Below are 22,784 nucleotides of genomic sequence, written 5' to 3' on the forward strand. Positions count from 1 at the left end.
TAATTTGGCCTCGCTTTGCTTGTGGCAGACTCTGTCATCATTTTGGTCGCATTTTGACATTTCACATGTTGACAGACATGGTTAACAAACCATATCCTACTGAGGACACAGATGGATATGGTTCTGTGACCGAAATGTTTGCTGGGTCTTTCTTTTCTCGTGTGTGCTTTATCATCAGACGCGTGTATTTTTGTCCACATTTTTTGTACACTTTATTCAGATACATCGACGACTGTTTGAAAAATTGTAGTTGACGTACGATTCAAAGTTGCTACTTTTACTCTCAATGAAGAAAACAAAATTTGATTTATTTAACGAGAGAATCTGTAAAACTTTATATCAAAATGTCTTGTTTACATTTTACTGTTTGTTTTCGTAACTTAATCAGTTATAAAGAAAACGATTGAAAATTATCCCTTAATTTTCATAAATGAACATTTATTTTCATAAATAAACAAGTTGCCTTATGAAGAATGAATTCGTAAGAAATTACTTATTTCTGTACGCTTACGTCGTACATGTCGCTTTTTATATACTTTGCTGCAAGTTTTCTGATCGACATTTTGACTATTTCTGCTATGAATATTGAATGATTTTCGATTCTCTTTTTGCATGAATCCAAAATTACTTCAAAAATAAAAGAAAAACATTAATACACTGCTATATAATGAGTTGAGAAAATATATACATATTTTGAAGTATCGACTTTTTAAGCGCTGAAAAAGGAAAGCATAAAAAAACAATCAATACGCAGTAGAAAAATTGTTGACAAGTCGTTGGATCTCTTCACTTTTGCATTTTGCTTAGCCGTATATGTATCTTGTGATATTTTGCAAGTGTAAATCGCGCTTATTGTGAAATACGTGTGTCAAATGACAACATGTGAGCTATCTGTGTGCTTCGTGTATCAACGTATTGTACACATATTGCAAACGCTTCATATCGTGCAGCATGCCATAGTATCGTCTTATTTGATCTTACGGATAAAAGTCGTTGCAATTCAAAACGTACCTTGTGCTTCGAAACTGTCATATAAATAATACTCACACTCACACATATTCTGCAAAATTTGACAACAAATCGGAGATATTCGGAAAATTATCTTCCTTATACGCATATACGCCTCGTATATTAACAACGCTCAGTATAATTAACGCTCTCCATTTCGTATCACGTAGAATTATACATAGAGAAACTCCCATCGCATCTGAGAAAAATTATTTTTGTTAGCGAAACATAGAACATATTCCGAATGATAGAATAGTATCTCGTAAGAAGCGACACTAGTAACGTTATGAGGATAGAGCGCGATAGAGTTAGGTGAAAAAAAAAAATTGTATACGGTTATATGGAATTTATATTCTAGCTACTGGACATCAGCAAAAAAATAAAGAAAAAAAACAAGAAAAACAGTTTTTCTCGAGAAGAAGGGAAACTCTTTGAGTCATTCCAGTTTCTTTGTTCTTAGGGGAAGGGGAGGGGCGGCACGGTCAATCGACTCGCTGGTAGTAACATGCCGAGTATGCAAGGTCCGGGGCAGCACCTTCAACAGCCGCAGGACTATCAGGGCCAGCAGCAGCTGAATCAGCCGTACCAGCAGCAGCAGCCGTATCAGCAGCAGCAGCAGCAGCAGCCGAATCAGCCGTATCAGCAGCAGCAGCAGCAGCCGAATCAGCCTTACCAGCAGCAGCAGCAGCAACAGCAACCGGGCCAACCGTTCGCGCAGCAGAACCAGCAAGGAGGTCCGGGAATGCAACCTGGCGGTCCTCAGAGCACCAGCAAGCCGATGAGGGGAATACCCGCGGTACTGCCGACGGCGCAATCCAAGACGCAGCCTAACATAACGCAGAACCAACAGCAGCAACAGCAGCAGCAGCAACAGCCGCAGCAACAGAGCACGGGACCGAACCTGATGCAGAAGTTCACAGAAATGGCGGGCGCGAGCGCCGGCGGCGACATATTGTCTAAGGGCAAAGAACTGATCTTCATGAAATTCGGATTGGGCAAGTGAGGAGAAGCGTTCGCCGAGAACGTGACGACGACGGTGTCGATGAGAGTCATGATGAATGACAACGTGTTATCATTATTCTCATCGACAGCGCCGTTGTTTCTGTTTTTCCTGTTCGCATTCGAAGTCCACGTTTGACGTTTCACGTTCGATCGATTTCCCGACGAAACGTGTAAATATATCAGTATTACAACAACGTTGCACCGGTGGAAGATTCTTAACGAAGGCTCAATCTCTCGCCGGACGTTGTTGCTGAAAGTAAGGCGGACGGGAAAAGAATGTGCGCCGCTATATTGCTGCTGCTGCTGCTGATGACAATGCTGCCTGCTGTTAATAATATCGTTAATTGCTGCAAGAAGAGTAAGAAAACCTCGTTACTACTGTACAAACATTAGTCGAAGGACGAGTCTCGCGATCGAGGAGGAGAAAGAAGACACAGATTCGGCCAGGATTGCCCGAAACGAAAGGAAAGAAGAAATAAGAGGTCCGAAGTTGATAGGACGAGAAAGGATAAGAGACTGTGTGCAAGATTTCTCGAACTTGTTCTTAAAAAAATTTTCCTTTTCCGAAAAATCTTCTTCTTCCTCTCTACTTCATATTCATCTTCTTCGCGTGACGATAGGATCTTCGATCGGATACTGCTGATAAGAGAAGTTTCTTGTCGAATGTCCGTCAAAATCGTCGCTGATGTACACGAAGAATAATCTGTCTGAAATATGTGGGAGAATGTATATTAAAACACACATTACGAAATATATACATTTCGAGATTGAATAAGTACCAGTGCGCCGTGTCCTGCGGTTCGCGCGGCTGGTTTATCTCTTCGTCCTCTTCGAAATCCCGCGTCGTTACTTCGGAGCGTCACTTCAGTTTTCAGATTAAACTTCCGCTGCGATGCCGCCGATTCGTACTTGTGTTCGACAAAGAAAGACGTACGCATCCCGCGTCGACGTAAGTTCCGAGATGCTAAAGAAGCGGAAACCGAACTATTCACGTAGATCGAAGAGAAAGAAAAAGAGAAAGAGAGAGAGGCAGAGAGACCGACCTATATAGAAAGAGATAATCATATCGTCGTATGTAAAGAGTGCGGACGCGACATTTCAACTTGGGTGTGCCTTGAAGAGTCGTCTCACCCAGCGCAGCAACCAATAATCATATCTCTAATCGATAACTCTTTAGCTGTTTTTTTTCTCTTGGAAGTCAAGCGCGCGCGTATTAAGCGCGCGCAAAAGCGTTATATCGAGAGCCGTGCCGGCGCATACAAGAATAAAATAATGACGATATCTCGTCTTGACAATTTTCTCTTGTTCTCGTGTGTGTGACTGGAAGCCCTTTTTCTTCGCGTTCCTTCCACACCCTTCCGCATCCCCTGCTTTTCTATCCCTGATGCAAACCCTTCGGTTGGACCCGCACGACGAGAGGTCTCGATCCTTCGCGCTTTCTCTGCCCGCACTCGGACGAATTACTTGGAATCGAGACCGCTTGTTCGGATCGGAAGAATCGAACGGATCGACCTGAAGATCGGTTGTTCGACGGATGAACGACAACGCGGGGCTGTTTATCGCCGGACTGTTCTTGAACGGCGCACAAATCAGAAGCGAGAAAGGAATTATCGAGCGACGGCAGATATCAATAAAAAAAAAAAAAAAAAAAAAAAAAAACGCAGACTCGACCGGGTCGCGTGAATTTGCCGCGAATCGAACGATAACTATATCATAACTGTGTGTATGATACAGGCGAGATGAAAAAAAAAAAAAAGAGAGATCACAGCGTGTGTATGTACGCGTATTGAACGAGATAACGGAGTATACATATAATATGCACACACACACATACAAATACACATAGACATATATACAAATATACATATATACATATATTTAACTATTGCAAAGTGTTGTTACATCGCTACTTGTATCGTATTTTGTACAAAGTATCTTTAATTGTTTTTCTTTTGCCAAGACATCTTTAGTGAAACAAAATATGGCGGGGAAAGAGCGACGAATTTTTTCTGGGATCCATCATCACACTCATTATCGTCATCGTCATCATCGCACACCTATCACCGTAATTTTGTACTCAATTGTTGTTGTTACTCGCGCTTGTTCTTGTGCGTGTGTATATCATAGACATCTATAATGTACTAGACTGCAAGACTCTTTATATTATTTCCTAGATTGTACCGAAAATCCATGTAGGATAGAGCAGGGCTAGTTGAGCCTAGAAGCAAGTTGGGACTTGCAAATATTTACGCATAAACGAAATGCGTACGGACATGTTGATGTCTGCGTAAGAAAGCACGGAGACGAAGATTATTGCATACGCCGTCTGCAGGCGAACACGAGCGTTTTTATTTATCTATTTTTCTGCATCAAAAGTAAAATTATTAGATATCTGTTTTTTGGTCTAATTATAGTGATATGGCGGTAATTATAGTGATTAATAAAAACTAGGAGAGTTTTTTTTAACATAAGTCAGTAATGTATTTTTTGACTTTATATATATAAATATGCGCATATATTTATATATATACACATAACAAGCACTCATATATATGTACATATATTCACATGTAGTCACACATTATATACTAATACACATGTCGTAACAAGCTAACGTATATACAAGATGTCTGAGACATTCACACAGCCGAAGTGTGATGACAGATCGAGTCAATCTGAACAGAAGAAGAGTCACGTATAATTTTGCAAAATTCGCAATAATTATTAAGATATTGATTAATTGATATAAGCCGCAATAAACGCGTAGAAAGCAATCGGTTTTACTCTGGAGGCGTGTGATTTTCAGTTGCAAAAAAAATGTGCTTACTTCGTACAATCTTGCAACAAGAAACGAGCGACTAACGCGATACGGCTTCTCGCTATCAGCTGATTCTCATATACTTAATTATAGTGCCTCGATGGCCGAATTGTTAAGGCAACTTGCACGGAATGCGGATAGTCCGGATTTGATTCTTGACCAAGTTGTCTTTTTCGCAATAAATCTTGTCAATTTTACAAGAGAATAAATATATGGGTAATTTATTTAATAACTAACTATTGCGAGTTTTACAAAATTGTACATGTGACTTTTCTGTTTAGATTTGATCATTTTACCTTTACATCTTGACTGTGTCAAAAAGTTTCAGACATTTTACACGTACGACTACTTGCGATAAATAGCAGCAAAGAAGAGATGACAACATTCCATGATCGGTTACTATGTCATGTATAAATAAGTTGTACACTATATATCGGTACATCTCGAAAGTCGAAACTCGCAGTCTGGTGTAAGATGTCTACGGTGTGCACTCGCTCATCGTATGTTTTTTCGCCGACATTGAACATAGATATACGCAACGAAACGAAGCTTGAGAGCCTAGAAAAAAATAAATAAAATAAAAAGCACCGCGTGTGAAGAGAGAATGTTCATTTTTAAAAAACTTCGAAGTCGCAATATTTAACTTTTTCACCGGCCATCGGAGTTGCACATATGCGTTTCCGCAACAACAGCTTTAATTATTTTGAAAAGGAAGATGTATCTTATACGAATGTTACAATTGCATATAAATATATATATATATATATAAATATATTATTATATAAAGTTTAGAATGTTGAAATATTTAAGGATGGGAGTGAAAGACTTAAATTTGCGATGTTTTCTGAAAAAAAAAGTAATGTTGATACATTGCAGATGAGGCGACGCTGCATAACAACGTAAAGAAACCTTATGTATACGTCATTATGGACCAAAGTGAAATCTTTCACAATACAATGTTGAAATAATAATATAGTGTCATACATGAAACCTAGCTCGTTTGAGCTCCGTTTCTCTCTTGACTGCATTAGCTTGATTTACGTCACGGTAGCTCTTTTGCGATTTACACTGGTTGTTATTGTTGTTGATCAAAATATCGTATCTACTTGAATTAATAAGAATTGAGACGAGGAAAGATTATTGAGAAAATGTTCCATTCCGATCGTACATCGGTGAAGAAAGATACAATCGCGCTTGTATATTAAACAATACCGTACATGTAAAAATATTATACACACATATATGTGCAGATGCAACTCCCTAACGCGCGGTGCTTTCCTCATCAGACACCACAAGCTTATGCACGATTGATTAAATATACTCTTGCACACGCATCGAGTGAATCCGTTCGAATCAAAAGTATCACGACAGAATGGCGGCACTCGAATGTTGAAGTGGTCTTTCCTTACCTCTCTTTCATTTTCTCTCATTTCTTCGACCGTCGATTAGATCTTACGTGAAGTCGGATGATGCGTGAAAATTCAAAACGTTACGGTTTAACGCTTTTTTTTTTTTTTTTTTTTTTAAATCGCAAAATCACTTCGCGATACTTGTCAACGCTTTCTGTAACGATTCGCAACGAAATCGCCTCGCTCGCATTTTGCAATATTATTTTTATCTTGTATATTTTCCGATTACATAACTTGTACATACATATCGCATATTTGTACAAGCAAATAGAAAAGAAATTTATCGCTTTTTTCTTTATTGAAAAAAAAATTGACTACACGACAGGATACTTTGTAATAGTCAAGATGAAAGGGGAAAACTAACGCGTCACAATCGCGCCACTTTTTGTTCATTATCATTCTTTCTTCCCTTCCTTCCTTTCTCCCTTCTCCGCCACGATTAATAATCTCGTACTGTAACCACGACAGCACTTAAACTCATATCCGAATCGTAGCTTTGATTCAGGCAATGTGAAAAAAAAAGACTGATACCGAAGTTTCCAAATGTCACGGGTGTTATTATCAAGTACCAAAACACCATAGCGAGTGCGTGTATCTCTCGTATCCGTTATATGTTTCCTCGAGATTTTTTTCTGCGTTATTCTCGATCTCTACAATATATATATATGTATATATATAGCCGTGCATATAGTTCTTTCGCGCGTGCGCGAGAAAGTATATACATATTTGTTACAACCTTAATTAATTATAATAGGTGTAAAAAAGAGAGAGAAAAAACGAGAGAGAATTATTATTAGGAGCATCGACGCGAGACGCGTCGAGCGGGTTCCGGATAAGAGAGCGGATCTTCGAAGCACACAAGAGAACAAAAATCACGAAGGGAGAACAAACCGAAAAGAAAGAGGAAGCTTTACAAATGTGGCGAGCTTCAGGCTTAAACTTGCGTTACAAAGTCGCGAGGAAAAAAAGGGAAGAAAAATACAAACATTTTTACTTGTTAGATGCGTTTAGATGCAATCGTTCAAAAAAAAAAAAAAAAAAAACCGTAAACTTTCACTCGACGGATTTATTATGCCGAAGGATCTCTTGCGGATCTTTTGATATCGAGACGATTTGTAGCGAGAACATTTTTGATCGGCGAGGGAGCGGGGCAATACGCTAAGGAGAGGCAAGCAGCGCTGAATAAATAGTTTTTTTTTTTCAAACATGTTTTATTTTGATAAGTACGTTTTAGACGCGTTAAAACACATTGAGTTGACATCTGATAGATAAAACGATTAGAGTAAATTGTAATCCTGCCCTTCGACAAAATCGACGACGCTCTGTTCTGGAATCCGCGGATTTTTTTTTGTTTCGTAAGTATGCACAGCTGGCAAAGAAAAAGAACGCAATATTATTAACAAATCGAAGTGACTGACAAATGGACGATGACAGAGAAAAACTACGAATCTATCGGAGAAACGGTGTTAGACGCCAATTATTTGCTACTGTTATTCTTTCTCTCGTGTCTTGACATTTCAAGAAACGTGTCACAAAAGAAGCAGGAAGTTAGCGCAAATCGATCGAATATACATACACGTATATTGTGCATGCGTTTTAATATATAAAACGAAAAAGAGAAGAGAGAAAAAGAAGAAAGAATATTGCGCATTGTCTTTTAAGCATGCCAAAAAAAAAAAAAAAAACAGAAAAAAATGCCTGCTACGTTTGTCGTTCAGTAATCTTGCGCTTTGTTTTTCCTATGAATCGGTGCGTAACATCAATCTTTAACTCCTTATTAGTCCGAAGTGAAATATGAAACAGAGAAAAAAACCTGCTACTATTATATATATATATATGAAAAAAGGCGAGATTTAAAAGAACTCAAAAATACACACACACAATGTTATTATAAAAGATTAATTAATAAACGAATCTTGTTTGTTGTTACTTCTCTGGTTGTGCCTCGTTGTGAACTAACGTGCACACACACACGCCGTCGTTCCCCATCGCATTGTTATAGTTTTTTCGCGATGTTTCTTCTTCTGTTTTGAAATTACGTTGTGTTCGCGAGATATCTAGACGACAGCCTAAAATGTTGCGGAAAGTAACGGATCCGAGAAACCAGAATGCTCAGTTTTTATTTCGTGCATAATAATACAATAGTAGACGAGAATATTATGTGATATATCATTAGATGTTACATAGCTTGTCGCAGAATAATTTATGGACTAAAGTTATTCCAGTTGAGTTAGCACACGCCGAGCGGATAACGACAAGATCTTGTTAAACGACGATGCACAGTCTTATGTGTCTTCCTCCCAGACGGTTTCCGTGAGTATGGCGATGTTGTCCAGGCCTCGCATCGGCGCGTACTCGAGCGTCCACATCAGATTAGTGAAAACCACTGCGGCAGAGTTTATGAATTATTATAATAATTTGATTAACGAGAAAAAATCATCTATCATCACCGCTCTATTGGCAATTCGCAGAGTATGTGAGAACATAATGAGAGAAGAAATTCGACGCATTATGAAGTTTGAATAAAAAATTTGCGAGATTGTTGTTCATTTCACTCGTTCGCTCGCAACAGTGTTTGACAATATTATATACTTTCGCCGACAATACTGAAATTTTATAATTATTTAGAAGATTGGAGAAATATATATATATTGAACTTCACACGTACATTTTTTTGAAAGTTCATTATTCGACATTTATAGATAAAATTTATATGATAGATAATGAGAATTTAAGTGCAAATTTTATTTATGATAGTCCAATATTTTGTTTGCATACATACGTGTGTGTGTGTGTATATATATATATATGTATACACACGCCATTATGTAAATCAGGAAATACGGAACATCTTTGCGTATCTCAAATTAATTATTCATTATATGTTATACATAAAATAATAAATATTTGATTAATTTTTATTACGTAACAAAAAGATGGTAAACATTTCATTAAATTTATTAAACTGTCGTTCAATAATCCTGCGCTCTGTTTTTTCTGTGGATCGCTGCATAACTTTTCTTTGTTAGTCCGAAGTAAAGTAAGAAACAGCTGCTATCATATACGTATGCAATATATTTTGTTGTGTAACTTATGAAGAAAATTTGTCTGACACATTTGTCACAAAAGATGCTCCGTGTCTCAGTCGATTCTGACGGCTTCAACATGTATTTGACAAGACTTACGCATCTCGCCCTGTTGCAAGTCGGCGATCAGCTCGGGACACGAGCTGTTGCAGGGATTTATGGGAGTGAGCCTGAGCTGTGTCGCGCCACGGAGTTGCGCGAGCGCAATCAGCCCGGAATCGAGCTCGACCTTTTTGTAACTCGGGCTGTTGTAGTCCGAGGACATGAGCACCCAGTTGAAGTGCGCCGGCGAGACCGTGCTGGAGAGAAAGTACGGCCGTTGATAGTATTTCCTGAGTACTTTCACGGCGTTGATGTCGCAATTTTGCCAGTGGACAAACCACTTCGCCACCTCGGGTGCGTGCACGCGACGCAGAAATGCCGCGAGATCGGAGGAACCGGTACGCAGATTGGAAGTCAGAGCGCACGGTACCGTTTCCATCAGTCGCTCGTTCTCTAGATAGAGCTGTTTAAAAAAAAAAACAATATTGTTCGAGTCTACGAAATATCAATTCAAAAGAGTATCAATATCAATCAAAAATTTCTTTCCAAACGCGCAGTTTCTCTTACGTGAGTAATATTGTCGAACCAGAAGTAATCGGTATTCATGACTGCCCAGGAGTCCATCGCGTCGGTGATGATTGCCGGTGCATCGCGGCTCAAATAATTGTCGACCAGATTACGATATCGCACGTCCGACAGACGATCAATCGTCTCTAGAGCCTCGCAAGTCTGCGAGAAAGATAGAAGATTATTGTTGTTGAGATTTAAGCGCCAATCTTAAATATAACAAATTTATCGGATATTTGTAAATAAAAACTGTCTCTTTTATATTTTACATTACAAAATTCTTTTTCTGAACAACATTTGGGGACCGTAAATAAAGCGTACCACGCAATCTTCCTCCGTGATGGTGTAATCGTTGTAAAAGGGATTGTTGATCATGCAATTCTCGTAATAGAGCGGCTGCCAATTCCAGATCGGCAGCACTTTGATCAACAACAGACGACTGAGAGCGGTAAAGTGAGTGCCAACGAAATCAAGCTGTGCCGCGAGACACGACAATGTGCCCAACACTATCAGAACGAGCGTGCCACGAAAGACAAGCTGCAACCATGAGCGACGCATCGCCGCCACGAGCGGTTGGCAAATAATATCCATCTCTTCCTCGGTGAAACCTGCCTGTTGACAATATCTACAAAACGATTTTATTATAAATATTAAAACTCCATTACATAGTAAATTACAACAAGAGTACGTATTATATTTATTTATAGAATCTAACTTGAAGCACTGTATTATTTGTCGAAACGAAAAGTATTAGCGAACATTTAGAAACAGTTTCCGAAAAGAAAAAAAAAAGAGAGAGAAAAAAATGTCAAGATGTTGTTGTAACAAAGTTATCTGAAATGTAATCTCTTTGATAAAGCTTGTTTAGGAATTAAAACAATGATGTTTTATAAAAAAAAATGTGTCTAATTTCTGAAAAAATAGCATGTGTTTTTTAATTCAGAAATTCGCAAATTCGAAAGACTTGAATTTTTTTTAAATATTTGTATATTTATTATTAAAAAGCGCCACAATGTCGCGTACAAGGCGGCAATTTGAAAGTTTTAATGACTTTTTACTGATATATGATTCTTTTCATAAAAACTTTTATATGCGTGCAGAAATTGAATAGTTACTTGTAGAAAGAATTCAGCTCGTCGTCAATCAGTTTCACCTTCTCGGAATGCGTCATATCGTGCTGTTCCTTAGTGTACGCCTTACGTGGTGCTTTCACGCACTTGCTGCTCGACATTGTTATGTTTTCTTCCACGTCGATATGTAAGATAATACGTTTTCGTACGTCACGAGCGCACAAAAATTCAGCAAGAGCAGAGGCAGAACCCGAAATGCATCAAGCCCGATGCTATTGAACGTAAGTTGTCTCATGCGCACGCTCATATCTTCCTACGCGGGTATATTGATCGGTACCGTTGGCGCATGAACGCGACAAACCCGAGATTTTTCGAAATAGAGATATTGTTTTTTTCTTTTACACACATATATCAAACACATACACACAAGACTTAAAATATGCAGTTTTTAATAAATGTTTATTGTTGAACTTGTTTGAAAACATATTTTTTCGTTAATTGAATGTTCGAAGAAGGAACGATTTCCTGTGTTTTTAAGAAAATCTGAGAATAGCATTATTCCACGATACATAAAGCAACAACAACATAAAGCACCAACACATGAAATATGTATGTTTCTTTATCGCTTTTGACTCGACAAACTTTTACATCTCAAAAAAATAAATGATCGTGAAATTTATTTCAAAACTATAAAAATCGTTCGTATTTTTTATATCTCTGAAGTAGTCAAAATGTTGACACTTTCTATCATAAATATTCAAAAAACTAAAAAAACGATTATATAGAAATCAAATCAAAATTCAAAGCTGTCGAAATGAAAATATAGAGAATATAGAATCAAAAATTCTGTTTGTAAAATAGATTAAAAATAGACAAACAAATAGATCAAAAATAAACTAAAAAAAAAATTATAAGACCTTGTAATTAATACTTTTTAAGACTTTTTGATACACAAGATGTGTTTTCTAACATTCCTATTATTTCTCACATTGACAGAGCGTATTTATCATATACAGCTAATTATAAGAGAAAGCTTTGGCCTTTATTTTATATTCGTATGCAAATTGAAGTGCGCAATAAAACAACAAGTTTAGGTGAATCTTCAAACCATCAGAAGTGCTCATAAATATTTACATTTATCGAATATTTATATGTTTTCGAGGAATCTCAAATTTCTGTGAATTGCCATTTCAAGAGAGAATAAACTCGTAAAAAAATCCGAGTCCACTTGGACAGGTTCTAACTTGGAATCTCGGGTTGCTAGTTCCGCACAGGCCATTTAAGCTATATATTATTCTGCAATACGACCAAAGTCTGTAGATACTCAAACTATCTCGCTCGACTCGCACACATCTGGATCTCCATGTGCTGCGAGAAAAGTCAGCTTACGCATCCTCGCAGCTCGATCGTTTCCATAAACCAAGATGTAACATATTTCAATATAACAGTAAAATAAATTAATATAACAGATTAATAAATTAATAGATTAATAAAACTAAATAAAGTAATATAACTGAATTGATAACTGACGCGAACTTTGAGATAGAAATGTATCTACATTTAGAAAGTTAGGTTTATTGCTTCTTATGTATCTACAAAATCAATTATATCAGATCGTGAGATTTTGGACAATGGAAAAATTTTAAATATCTCAGAAACTAAAAACACTAATAAAAAAATTTAATTACATAATACTTTTCTTAATAAAACAAAAAGGGTTTTAATACTGAATGTAATAATAAAAGACAAAACTTGTTTGTTTCTTTTGTATGTACGTTTAATCTGTTATGTCATTACATAATACAGAATCTGAAAATATACTTTTTTTGCCAAAAAGCCTAGAATATTGTGCGTTATACAATATAAAAAACAATATTTTCATGAAAAATATATAATTTGACATATGTATTCTCGACAAAGAGAAATTGATAATAACGCTTTATTTAGATGATACTTAGTGCCAATTAAAAAATATATATATGTATATATATATATAGCAAATACAGCCTACATATGTATTGTCGTTTGCTCTTTCTATGGCGTGACTGCAATTATACTCCGTGCAAAAAGCAGACGCTTGCATAGATAACAGTGAACAGCGTATTAGCCGGCTTATCGGACAGTTCTACAGCATTTTTTGATATTATAACGGTTTACAATATAACTAGACTAGGTTGCACACTCGATACATTTTTCTTCTTATTTTATAATATATTTTACTGAACAACATAAGATTAATATATTTTTAAAGTCAGAGTGTTAACTAAATATGAACTTTTCCAAATATATGTATAATTGAACATTATTTAAATAAATAATAAATAAGAATAAGATATAATAAGGTTGTATGAGTAACGTGAACATGTGCGTAATTGCGCTTTGAAATACTTTTATACCAACTGCAATATGCAGATATGTATTTTTTTTTGTTTCTTTTTTTTCAAATTAAAAGAAATTATTTTCATTCTTGATAAATTTAATGAAGGTTTTCTTATAAATCACCACAGCGCTATTTTGTCTTTTTAAAGCAAAGAAAACTTTCTGCAACAACTTTAGAGCGTTCATTTAATTCTTTTGTATTAAACTTTATACAATATATAATAGAGATCGTTGTTTTTTCTTTTTTTTCTTTTTTTTTTTTTTTTTGAAGTTGTCCTCCTTTTCTGCGCAGAACTGCCGATAAGTCGATGATTTCTTTATATTTCCGGTCGTGATTAGATCTCTTGATTATTGGCCGACCAGGATCTGATACTCGGGGAAGGCAACTTCAGCACCGCCAAAAGGTATGTAACAAACGCTGTGAGAAGGTTGCACTTTGCCAATGGTCATGGCACCCTCGTGCTCCACGCGACCGATGAACAGCGGCTCGCCGTCTTCAGTCTCACCTCCTGGAATCGCGTTGTGCGGAATGTTGCCGCCGCTTGTCGGCACCCACGTGGACTTGCAGTTGCACAGAACCTAAAATTGCAAATCAGAAACTCTTTGTAACAAACAAACATTCTTTATTTTCAAATTCACGAAAGAGATAATCAATTTTAATTAATTATTTTACAGTTTTTCTTCTTAAAATGTTTTCGTCACATTATCCTGCAATTCGGTTTCTGTTGCTTACTTGGTAATCAGTCTTTCCATGCTCCTCGCCGCCCCAAGCGACGTAGCAGACGGAGTGGCTAGGCTTCACTTTGCCAGGAATGAGAGCACCCTCGTGCGAAGCCCTTCCGACGAACAAGGGTTCGCCGTCGTTTCCACCCTCAATCGCACCAGGCGGCACCATTCCGCCGGACGCGTCGCACCAGCACATACTTCCTGTGTCTTCCAATGGCGCGGACGGTTTCGTGCCAGGATCTACAATCACGTTCTTACGGTTACAACGCGAAAATAAATACTTGAAATTACAAACAGAATTTATAAAAACAAAGAGAGATCAATGTGACAAGAATAAAAATAAAAAAACACTGATATAATAGTTTATCTATCCTTATCCACTCAAGCTATCTCATGCGTTTGCGTGTGTATATAAATCGTATAAAACTTCCATGCAATTTTATGTATAATAAAATGCAAGTTTAAAATTTAAATCAAAAGTAAAACCAAAGACCACACCTACACATACACACCAAAACTTACAACTAAGAGAAAAGAATGTGCCAAACTTCGTTTAAGCGAATTATTCATTAACAGGATGTCTAAAGCTCTTAAAAAAAAAAATGCAAAAAGAGGTTTTTAAAAAGCCTTTTTTAGCGGTTTTGTGTTCGCTTGCGTGAGGATGTGCTGTACAGATTTCGCAGCCAAGCAAAGAAATTTATCTCTCAACGATCTCGAGATCAATTGCTAATTTGTCAATCACAGCAAAAATTTTTTTTTGGGCTTGCATTGATCTCGGATCGTCGGGACTTGTCCAGTAAGACGTTATTACGTTGTTTTTTATTGGTAGCGGGATAATGTTCGAAATGGAGTTTCCATTTTCCGGTCGCGCCCCAACCGGTGCGCACCCCTACGTAGCTCACGCCAAGAGGATTCGGATCTCGCCATTCCATGAGGACGGCACCGTTCTGACCGCCCGATCTGACCGTGATGAGACCGCCGAACCACGTGATCGAGAATCTCTTGTACTGGCGCTCATTGAGCAGATTCGGAGTGTTCACGCGCACCTAACGAGTGGAAAAATTTCCTGTGTGTGAGCAAAGTGTGTCGCATATCGCGCGAATCAACAAATACGATCATTGAATTCGGAAACGGTTTCACTTTTCAATCATCGTTTCATTAACATACACGAAAATCGTTTCAAACCTTATCGGGCTGTTTGCGATCGTATCTAATAACCGACGCTTGGTTTTCCCACCCGCCGAGCATGATCTCGTACATGGGACTCGATTCGCCCTTCCGGTTGGTCAGCGCTATGTGCCCGTTGCTCTTAGCTTGCACGTCGATCAGCACCGAGCCGCTTCGCACGGCATGGAACTTGTACTCGAGCTTGTTAGGAGTGATCAAGGGTTTGCGACCTTACGGTGAAAGTAAAAAAAAAAAATTTCAAAATAATTCAGTTGTGCGAAAACTTGTAAGACTTGAGAAACGAACGGCTTGTGTACTGCCTGATTAAAATAAATAAGAAAAGTGTGTGTTTATACATAATACAAAAACAAAACATATTTTCCTATATATAAATAAATACACGTGTGTATGTACATCGTATTATCCTCAACGTATCGTCTCGCTTTTGCATCTGAAAGATTTTCATTTCATGTTGTCGTCGTCTTGCGTTTTTCCTTGCTTGTTCAAATCTTGATATATTTTTTACATCAGAGCCAAAAGCAGGGGGAAGCAGAGGAGTAAACAACCCTGGTTTTGATCGATATGTGTGTGGATGGTTTAACGATAATCAATTGTGCCTACAAAAAGGTGCCTACTGATCTAGCTAAACATGCTGTGTATCGACATGTTGGATTAAGAAAATGCTTCATTTTCTTGATACTCTGTTAAACATACATGAAGCATATTCTTCGTGTATATTTAACTTCGCGAGAGTGAACATGTTCAAATAAAAACGAAATCTGTTATCTTAATCCATTATCGATAACGTGTGTCTCAAGGGAAAATTCGTGCGCTAAGAACGAAATCCAAACATATTCAGGCAGAAAAGCAGTAAGACCTCTAAGGGATCTAACAAGTCACGTGCGACTACGTCACGCAAGACTTCGTGTGCGAATGCTCAAAAAAACATTACGTACAACCACCGTAATCGGCCGCGCCGCAGCATATGGCTATGTGCGAACCGCAATAAGTTTAGCAGATCGTCCGTAATCCGTTAAGAGACCAGAAAGAAGATCGTTGGAAGATCGGAAAGACAAGTATGAGCGTGTGTTTAAGAGAATAATAGAGATAAAATAGAATTATATCACCCTACAAAAAACTAATTATTCTACAAATTTTTTTTTTCTGCTTTTTATATTTTATATCTACTAATATATCTGTATTTTTTCTACGTTATATAATAATCTGTAAAACAAAACGGATTAGAGAAATATTCTGAAAATTAGAAAAGCGATTAGAGTTTTGTAAAAGAAACCGCGAGTTCTTAAGAGAGAGATCGCAGCTGAATGGAAAACTTCGTTTACCTTCGATGAGCCAATCGCCGGTGGCACCCCAGCCGGTGCAGACACCGAAGTAACCGATTCCGAACGGTTCCGGATCGGCGTAGCTCAGGAACGGAGCCGATTCATTTTCTTTGCCCACTGAGAGAACTCCATTGTCCCACCTGCGCAGTTTTATGCAAATAAACGCATATGTCACATGTATGTTTACGTGTTGTGAGTAAAATGAAATATTTTTATCTGACTGGAGAGAGAATTAAACTTTATAATGACTTTTGTCTCTCTCCCTCTAATGAAAATATTGACTACCTGATCCAAAAGCCGCGATATTCATCTCCGCTCAAAATACCAGGTGTTTCCACTTCAGCCACGTCTGGTTTCGTTCTGTTCTTGCGCAAGACGGACTTGCTGTTGCTCCATCCTCCGATAAAAACCTGAGAGAACAATGAGAGAAACAATTATTATTCATATACACGTTCCGTTTCACGCACACATTTTAGTTACTGGCTCGTAAATATTTTGCACACAAAAGGTATGATATGTATAAAATTTCTCTCACCTCGTACATCGGATCTCCCTCTTGAGGCGACGTTGTAAGTGCGATGTGAGCATCATTCGGCGCTTTTACTCGGAGTTGTATTTGCCCGGCCGTCACGGGATAGAAGTGGTACTCCAATTTGTCCTCGGTGGAAAGCGCTGGAATGTGCGAAGAGAGATCTATTTATAGAAACTGAAAAAACAAATTGGCGAATCGACTGATTCGTTTCCGTCGTCGTGCGCGCTCCTTGAAAATCACGTTCGATAGATCGACTCTCATCGAACGAGACAAAAATCAAAGTCGCAATTAATCGCGACTCGCAAGTGGATTGATGATTTGTTACATTATATGAAATCAGCGCGTGTACGAGACGCCCAATGCCGAGACATCTTGACGCCAGTCCGACCTTGTTTCGTTCACCAAGCACTCAAACAAAAAGTAGGACAGTGCAGGACTCGATCGATATTATCTGTATAGTGATAATCCTGTATGTTAGCTTGCACGTTATTACATCTCGCGATTCGATCGTAATTTTAATGATGGGCCTACAAAGACCTTCGTCTGAACTACATGTACGCGCACACGCAAACGCCCACGTCGTTTGGTTTTAGAGCCTCGTAAAAACGGAACATTATCAATGTTGTGTTAAACGCATATGAGCGCATCAAGGATGAGTTACTGCATTTGTCAGCAATAATTGTCGCGATAATATTATCGTCACATCGGGATGTTGCATAAATAATAACATAAGTATCGCAAATCCAAAGAGCTCTTCCAAGAATTATCACGCGCAAAATATGTCTCCACTACTTTCTGTTATTTCGATGAAATTATGCGATCGCTATTTGTTTCGATGACGACAAGGTGGGTTAAATAAACGACGTAACTTTCTGCTGAAAGATCTTCTCACTACAATTGATGAATGTAATGCTATTCTTGGTCCAATGAGATCACGTATTATAGTGGCAATCTCTTGATTCATCTTGAAAAGATAATACACACGTTATGTATCAGCGACTACCGATCGGCTCTAAAAAATTTCCTTTTTTTTTTTTTTTTTTTTTTTTGCAGTTACATGGCATCACCGATGTGATATCAATGTGATTATTGCAGTTCCCGATTCATTTGTTGCACAATATTTATTTTGCAAAGCGACTAGGTTGGTATCTCTTCGAGGTCACGTAAACGCGATAGTAGCATAAAATGTTAGTCGCGCATAAATGTTTTTTATCTTGTTTACTACATGTAAATCCGCTATGCGTAAACCGAACGGTCGCGAACGGAAAGACAAACGTAACGATTATAAATAGTTAGGTGTGTTGTCGTTAATTTTTACCGCTGACATCATACCACCACGTTGCTAACGAAGAACGGATTGCACGCGAGAGAGCGTTTGCGCGCGGCATATCTATCTAGTTATCGAAAAGAAATTTAGGCTCTTCTTTTAAAATTACACGCGTGTTACGCGAACGGAATACACGGCCGATAAATATCAAAATCGAGGTCAACGTTGGTAGGATCTAACGCCATCGCGCTATGATGTCATTCTTATTTCGAGGTCAATTACTTCACATTGCGTGCGACGTTCGCGAATAATCGGCATGCCACGTCTGATCTTTCGATATCGCTTTGGATTACGGTGATACGAAAAGGTCACTTGCTCGGAGAGTAACGAAAATGCGCGTTAAAATATCCGTTAATTTCGTTAATTACGTGTATCTTGAAGATATTAGTTAGAATCTAAAATCGGAATAATTTTACTGTTCGATTATGTTCCACGATCTTTGAAGCTAAGTTACTTTGATATCTGCAACACCAAAAATACGCGCTACTTTCTCGAAGAGATTCCGATTTAACTGTACAGATAAAAGTATTTTTTGCAGTATCAGCTGCAATTAAACTCTACAGTCTTTCTCTCTCTATAGATATGCATATATAAAGAGATGATTGTCGCCAACGTCTCAAGATTGCAACGGCTCGAATCGCGTTAATTTCGCGTGGCAAATTGATTAGCTTTTATAATGTGGGTCGGTACTTTGCTCGCAATTAACATAACGACGTGAAAATTAGAGCTATTGAGCTCACTTTGCATTGCGCAACTACGAAAGTCGTGGCTGATATTCAGCGCATCTCTGTATTAGCAAAACTCCCACACACACACACACACACACACACACACACATTTTATATATCGCGTAAAACTTTGTACATCGCTTGCAATAAATTACATTTTGCAATCCTTAACGAAACAATTCCATGCGTTCATCAGTTGCAACGGAATGGAACGTAACCGGACAATTCTGGTGATTTGGGCGCGTGTTAGGAGAAACTGATGTTTGCCACAACATCCGAGCGGCTTCGCGTTAAATAGCTGCACGCTAGTTGATTCTGATACGGTAAATCGTGGTCGATAGCTCGGCAACGACTATTCACGTAACCATTCGCCGTCGTGCTGCCACTGACCTCGCATGGCAACTGTCGTTCCTCACCGGCAAGGTGGACCATGGCTCGGCGAGAATATACAATGTGTTCCACTTCATGATCACTAAACTGTCCACCACAGCAGGTGCTGCTATTCGTCTCTAATTTACCTTCTTTCGAATTATACGTGTTTTAAAGTTTTTTTTAATATACTAATACGTAGATATAACTCTGTGAGATCTTTGCACACACGTAGAATATATTTCAATATCTCGTATAATTCGAGAGAATATGTCTCTGATTTACAACCAATTGTAAAAATAATATATCCGTATGTAAATCTTCTCGTTCTTCGCTATCTTCGGTTATCGTGAAGGACTCGTATCGCTTTTCAAGCAATACTTGTCTTGCATTTCCTTTGCATCGATTACATAACAATATATATATATATGTAACACGTTTTGTTCGAACGTGGTTTGACGTATAATAGACGATTGTCGTCGTAAAGCTTTCAACGCTCCGATCTTTACACGACTTCCTGAAAAGGAGCTCGCACGATCGAAAGATTGTCTGTTTTGCGGACAAAGGTTACGCGTAATTGGACAGCCGCGCGATAGAAACGTTCCAATTTCACGGTAAGGTGGGTGGGAAAAGTATCCAGGATTTTCACGACGTTGCTGCAAACGATTCCGCTCTGATAACATCTACATATAAATATCATGTCACGAAGGCGGAGAGATAATGAAGGGAACGTGAATTCTTAAACGCCTCGCAAACACACGGTGTGCGCAGTTGTTTGTTCACGAGAGGACTCGGAATATATATGGAAAGACGTCATTTGCGAGAAAACGATAAATTGTTCTCACAATAGAAACGATTTGTAAAAGAAAAACGACTATAGATGAGAGGATGCTCGACGAAGACGGCAACGCTGTTGCGAAACACAATCTGGAATTACACAAGAACGTAGAGGAACCGCATTCTTATGACGTGATTGAGTAGAAGCTGTTATACTTGACGAGAGTCTTCGTGTTCAGAGAATATATCTATTCAGATCTACTCTCGCAATTTCCATCGCGATAATTGTAAAAATTTTCTCACGTTAAACAATTCGCACTTTTCTTTTTATAGAACCGGCATATTAATGCAAATATTACGACAAAATTACGTAAAAATATATCTCACGTATGCAATGTGCGTGTCTTACAATGTCTAATGATTTCATTTAAACAACCTTAAATTCCTCGCTTTGATTTTATCAAATTGACACGCGGCGCGCGCAGGCGCGTCATTTGAATAACAATTCAACTCGAACGAAAAGTTTTTCAAGATTTTTTCATCGCAAAACTTAATTTGCGGAAGATGCGACACTTTCAATTCTTCTGCAAGTTCTTCGAAAATGTTTAACTATCCTAAAAAACTCGGTCAGGCATTCAAGTGCGTGACGCGTGAAATATCGAAACGCCGGCCGGCTAACCGGCTTGTCAAAGCGAGCAGCCGCGCCCCATCTCTATATTTAGAGACCCGTAGAAAAGTAACGACGCGCTACGTGTCTTCTTTCTACGAAGAGCTACCTGCTATTTCTTTCATCTAAAAGCTTTTTCTCTCGCCTTCGACCCGGTCGCTATAAAACGAAATGACGCGTTGCGTCGAGAAGAAAGACGTTCTCGACGACAGCTGCAGTTGAAAATGGTGTGTTCACAATGTGTCTTTCAGCTTCTAATCAATTGTCGACTAAAAATAAAACAACTTGCAAAACAGTTTGTTGTAAATTAGACGATAGTGCAAATTCGTCATTTTGGAGCAATGTCAGAACTACACTGCGGTGTTATGCAATGTCGCGCGTTCGATTTAAAGTCGAGTCTTCGTGTAAAAGATCTCACCGCAAAATAATTGATCGATGAAACAAATTATTCGTATCTTGTAACATAATTAACACGTGTGACATTCGAGACTGCGTAAATAACGTAACAAAAATAATTCAATAATATAAAAAAGTCAAGCATGCTTGATCTCGTATTTTAAATATAAATTAACATTTTAATAACAAAATTTATATGTATAGAAAATAGTAGACGAAAAAATTGAAACACTCACAGACTGCCATGTTGTTTTTCTGGATGTGTATAAAATCGTTCGCGCTTTTAGAAGATGCGAGGACACCACGATCCGTGCACTGCGAAGATAGAATTCGTACTGCGACGCGGCGCACAACTTTGACGTGTATACCGGTCGTCGCGGTGCATGCGCTATAATATTATAGAAGTACAATGTATGTACGTGTTTGACGCGTTCCGCCAGTGCTGTGAATCTACAGCACACGTGACGTGAACTATAGATCTTTGGCACAAGCAGTGAGAAATATTGAAACGTGCTACAGTCTGTGCGAATGATAATTACCAGTTAGGATGAGTCACCGCGGATCAGCGACGTAGATCCGTCGAATTCCGATGCGTTATGCGCTCCAGAAAGATCTTCCGCATTGGATCCGATTAATTGTGACGTCAAGTCCAAATAAACAACTCAAAACATCATGACTAAAAAGAATTTGTATTTCTTAATGATATAGCGATTAAATGTTAATTATTATTTATGACTCATCGCAAGTGTAATTAAATACACGTTTGGATGGAGAAAAGTCAGTACAAGTCGATATTGCGCGCAATCCATGATTCATTAAATAGTAATGTAATATTTTTAATAATATCTGCGATATAGCGTGTTCGACTAAACAACAAACAGCACACATATTTATCATTCTCGAACGATGATTTCATTTAAATGATCTCATAATAACTTGTATAGTGAGGGTAGATAAAAGCTTTCTCCGTTCCAGTTTGCAATTCCTATAAGCATCACGTAACGAGTTGACGGCATACGCAGTAATAAAACTGTAAAATAACTCTCCGCAAAATCAATGCGTGCTTGATTTCCAAAAATGTCACATGATTAATTGAAGAATCGCTCAAAATTGTCGCGCAAAACACATTTTTTACGTAAAAAGTTTGCGCAAAAATGTAATACGCATTAAAGATATAATTTATGCAATATATATATAATTTATTTGTAACGATGTGCATCGTTACGGCCGGGACCGACCATCCGTCCCGGCCTAAAACACGGCGCTTAGCGCCAAATAAAACTAGAAACAAGCGTATATTAAAATATACGCCGACGGCCGCGCGCCGCCCGCACCGCGCGGTTTCCCGCGCCACGAAGCGATCTACGCGCC

At 38.2% G+C, this 22,784-nt stretch overlaps 3 protein-coding genes across 5 annotated transcripts in view; 1 reads left to right on the forward strand and 2 right to left on the reverse strand.

Moving 5' to 3' along the window:
- Window positions 1-3,766, forward strand: part of LOC109851813 (RIMS-binding protein 2) — an 18,773-nt gene extending 15,007 nt beyond the window's left edge. The window contains exon 17 of the mRNA XM_020422276.1: window positions 1,919-3,766. Coding sequence (XP_020277865.1) covers window positions 1,919-2,011 — 93 coding nt within the window. The 3' untranslated portion in view covers window positions 2,012-3,766. The remainder of the gene's footprint in view (window positions 1-1,918) is intronic.
- Window positions 3,767-8,338: 4,572 nt separating this feature from the next.
- Window positions 8,339-11,268, reverse strand: LOC109851808. The gene is made up of 5 exons (XM_020422262.1): window positions 11,048-11,268; window positions 10,254-10,557; window positions 9,933-10,094; window positions 9,423-9,828; window positions 8,339-8,623 (listed from the first exon to the last, which is right to left on the reverse strand). Exons 1-5 carry the CDS (start codon window positions 11,161-11,163, stop codon window positions 8,523-8,525), a joined length of 1,089 nt encoding a protein of 362 aa, XP_020277851.1. The 5' UTR covers window positions 11,164-11,268; the 3' UTR covers window positions 8,339-8,522.
- Window positions 11,269-13,622: 2,354 nt separating this feature from the next.
- LOC109856586 lies at window positions 13,623-21,774 on the reverse strand. Of its 3 annotated transcripts, XM_020432066.1 has the most exons (8): window positions 21,650-21,774; window positions 17,153-17,289; window positions 16,903-17,027; window positions 16,618-16,757; window positions 15,293-15,504; window positions 14,919-15,153; window positions 14,115-14,347; window positions 13,623-13,960 (listed from the first exon to the last, which is right to left on the reverse strand). In XM_020432066.1, exons 1-8 carry the CDS (start codon window positions 21,657-21,659, stop codon window positions 13,730-13,732), a joined length of 1,323 nt encoding a protein of 440 aa, XP_020287655.1. In that variant the 5' UTR covers window positions 21,660-21,774; the 3' UTR covers window positions 13,623-13,729. The 3 variants fall into 3 exon arrangements, with proteins under 3 accessions (XP_020287655.1, XP_020287746.1, XP_020287829.1); XM_020432157.1 differs by lacking the exons at window positions 14,919-15,153; window positions 15,293-15,504 and adding an exon at window positions 16,231-16,263 and having other exon boundaries at window positions 21,650-21,771; XM_020432240.1 differs by lacking the exons at window positions 14,919-15,153; window positions 15,293-15,504 and having other exon boundaries at window positions 21,650-21,770.
- Between the last annotated feature and the right edge of the window lie 1,010 nt (window positions 21,775-22,784).

Source organism: Pseudomyrmex gracilis, unplaced genomic scaffold (assembly GCF_002006095.1).
Source record: "Pseudomyrmex gracilis isolate BER0280 unplaced genomic scaffold, ASM200609v1 scaffold_0, whole genome shotgun sequence".
In the NCBI taxonomy this organism is placed as follows: Eukaryota; Metazoa; Arthropoda; class Insecta; order Hymenoptera; family Formicidae; genus Pseudomyrmex; species Pseudomyrmex gracilis.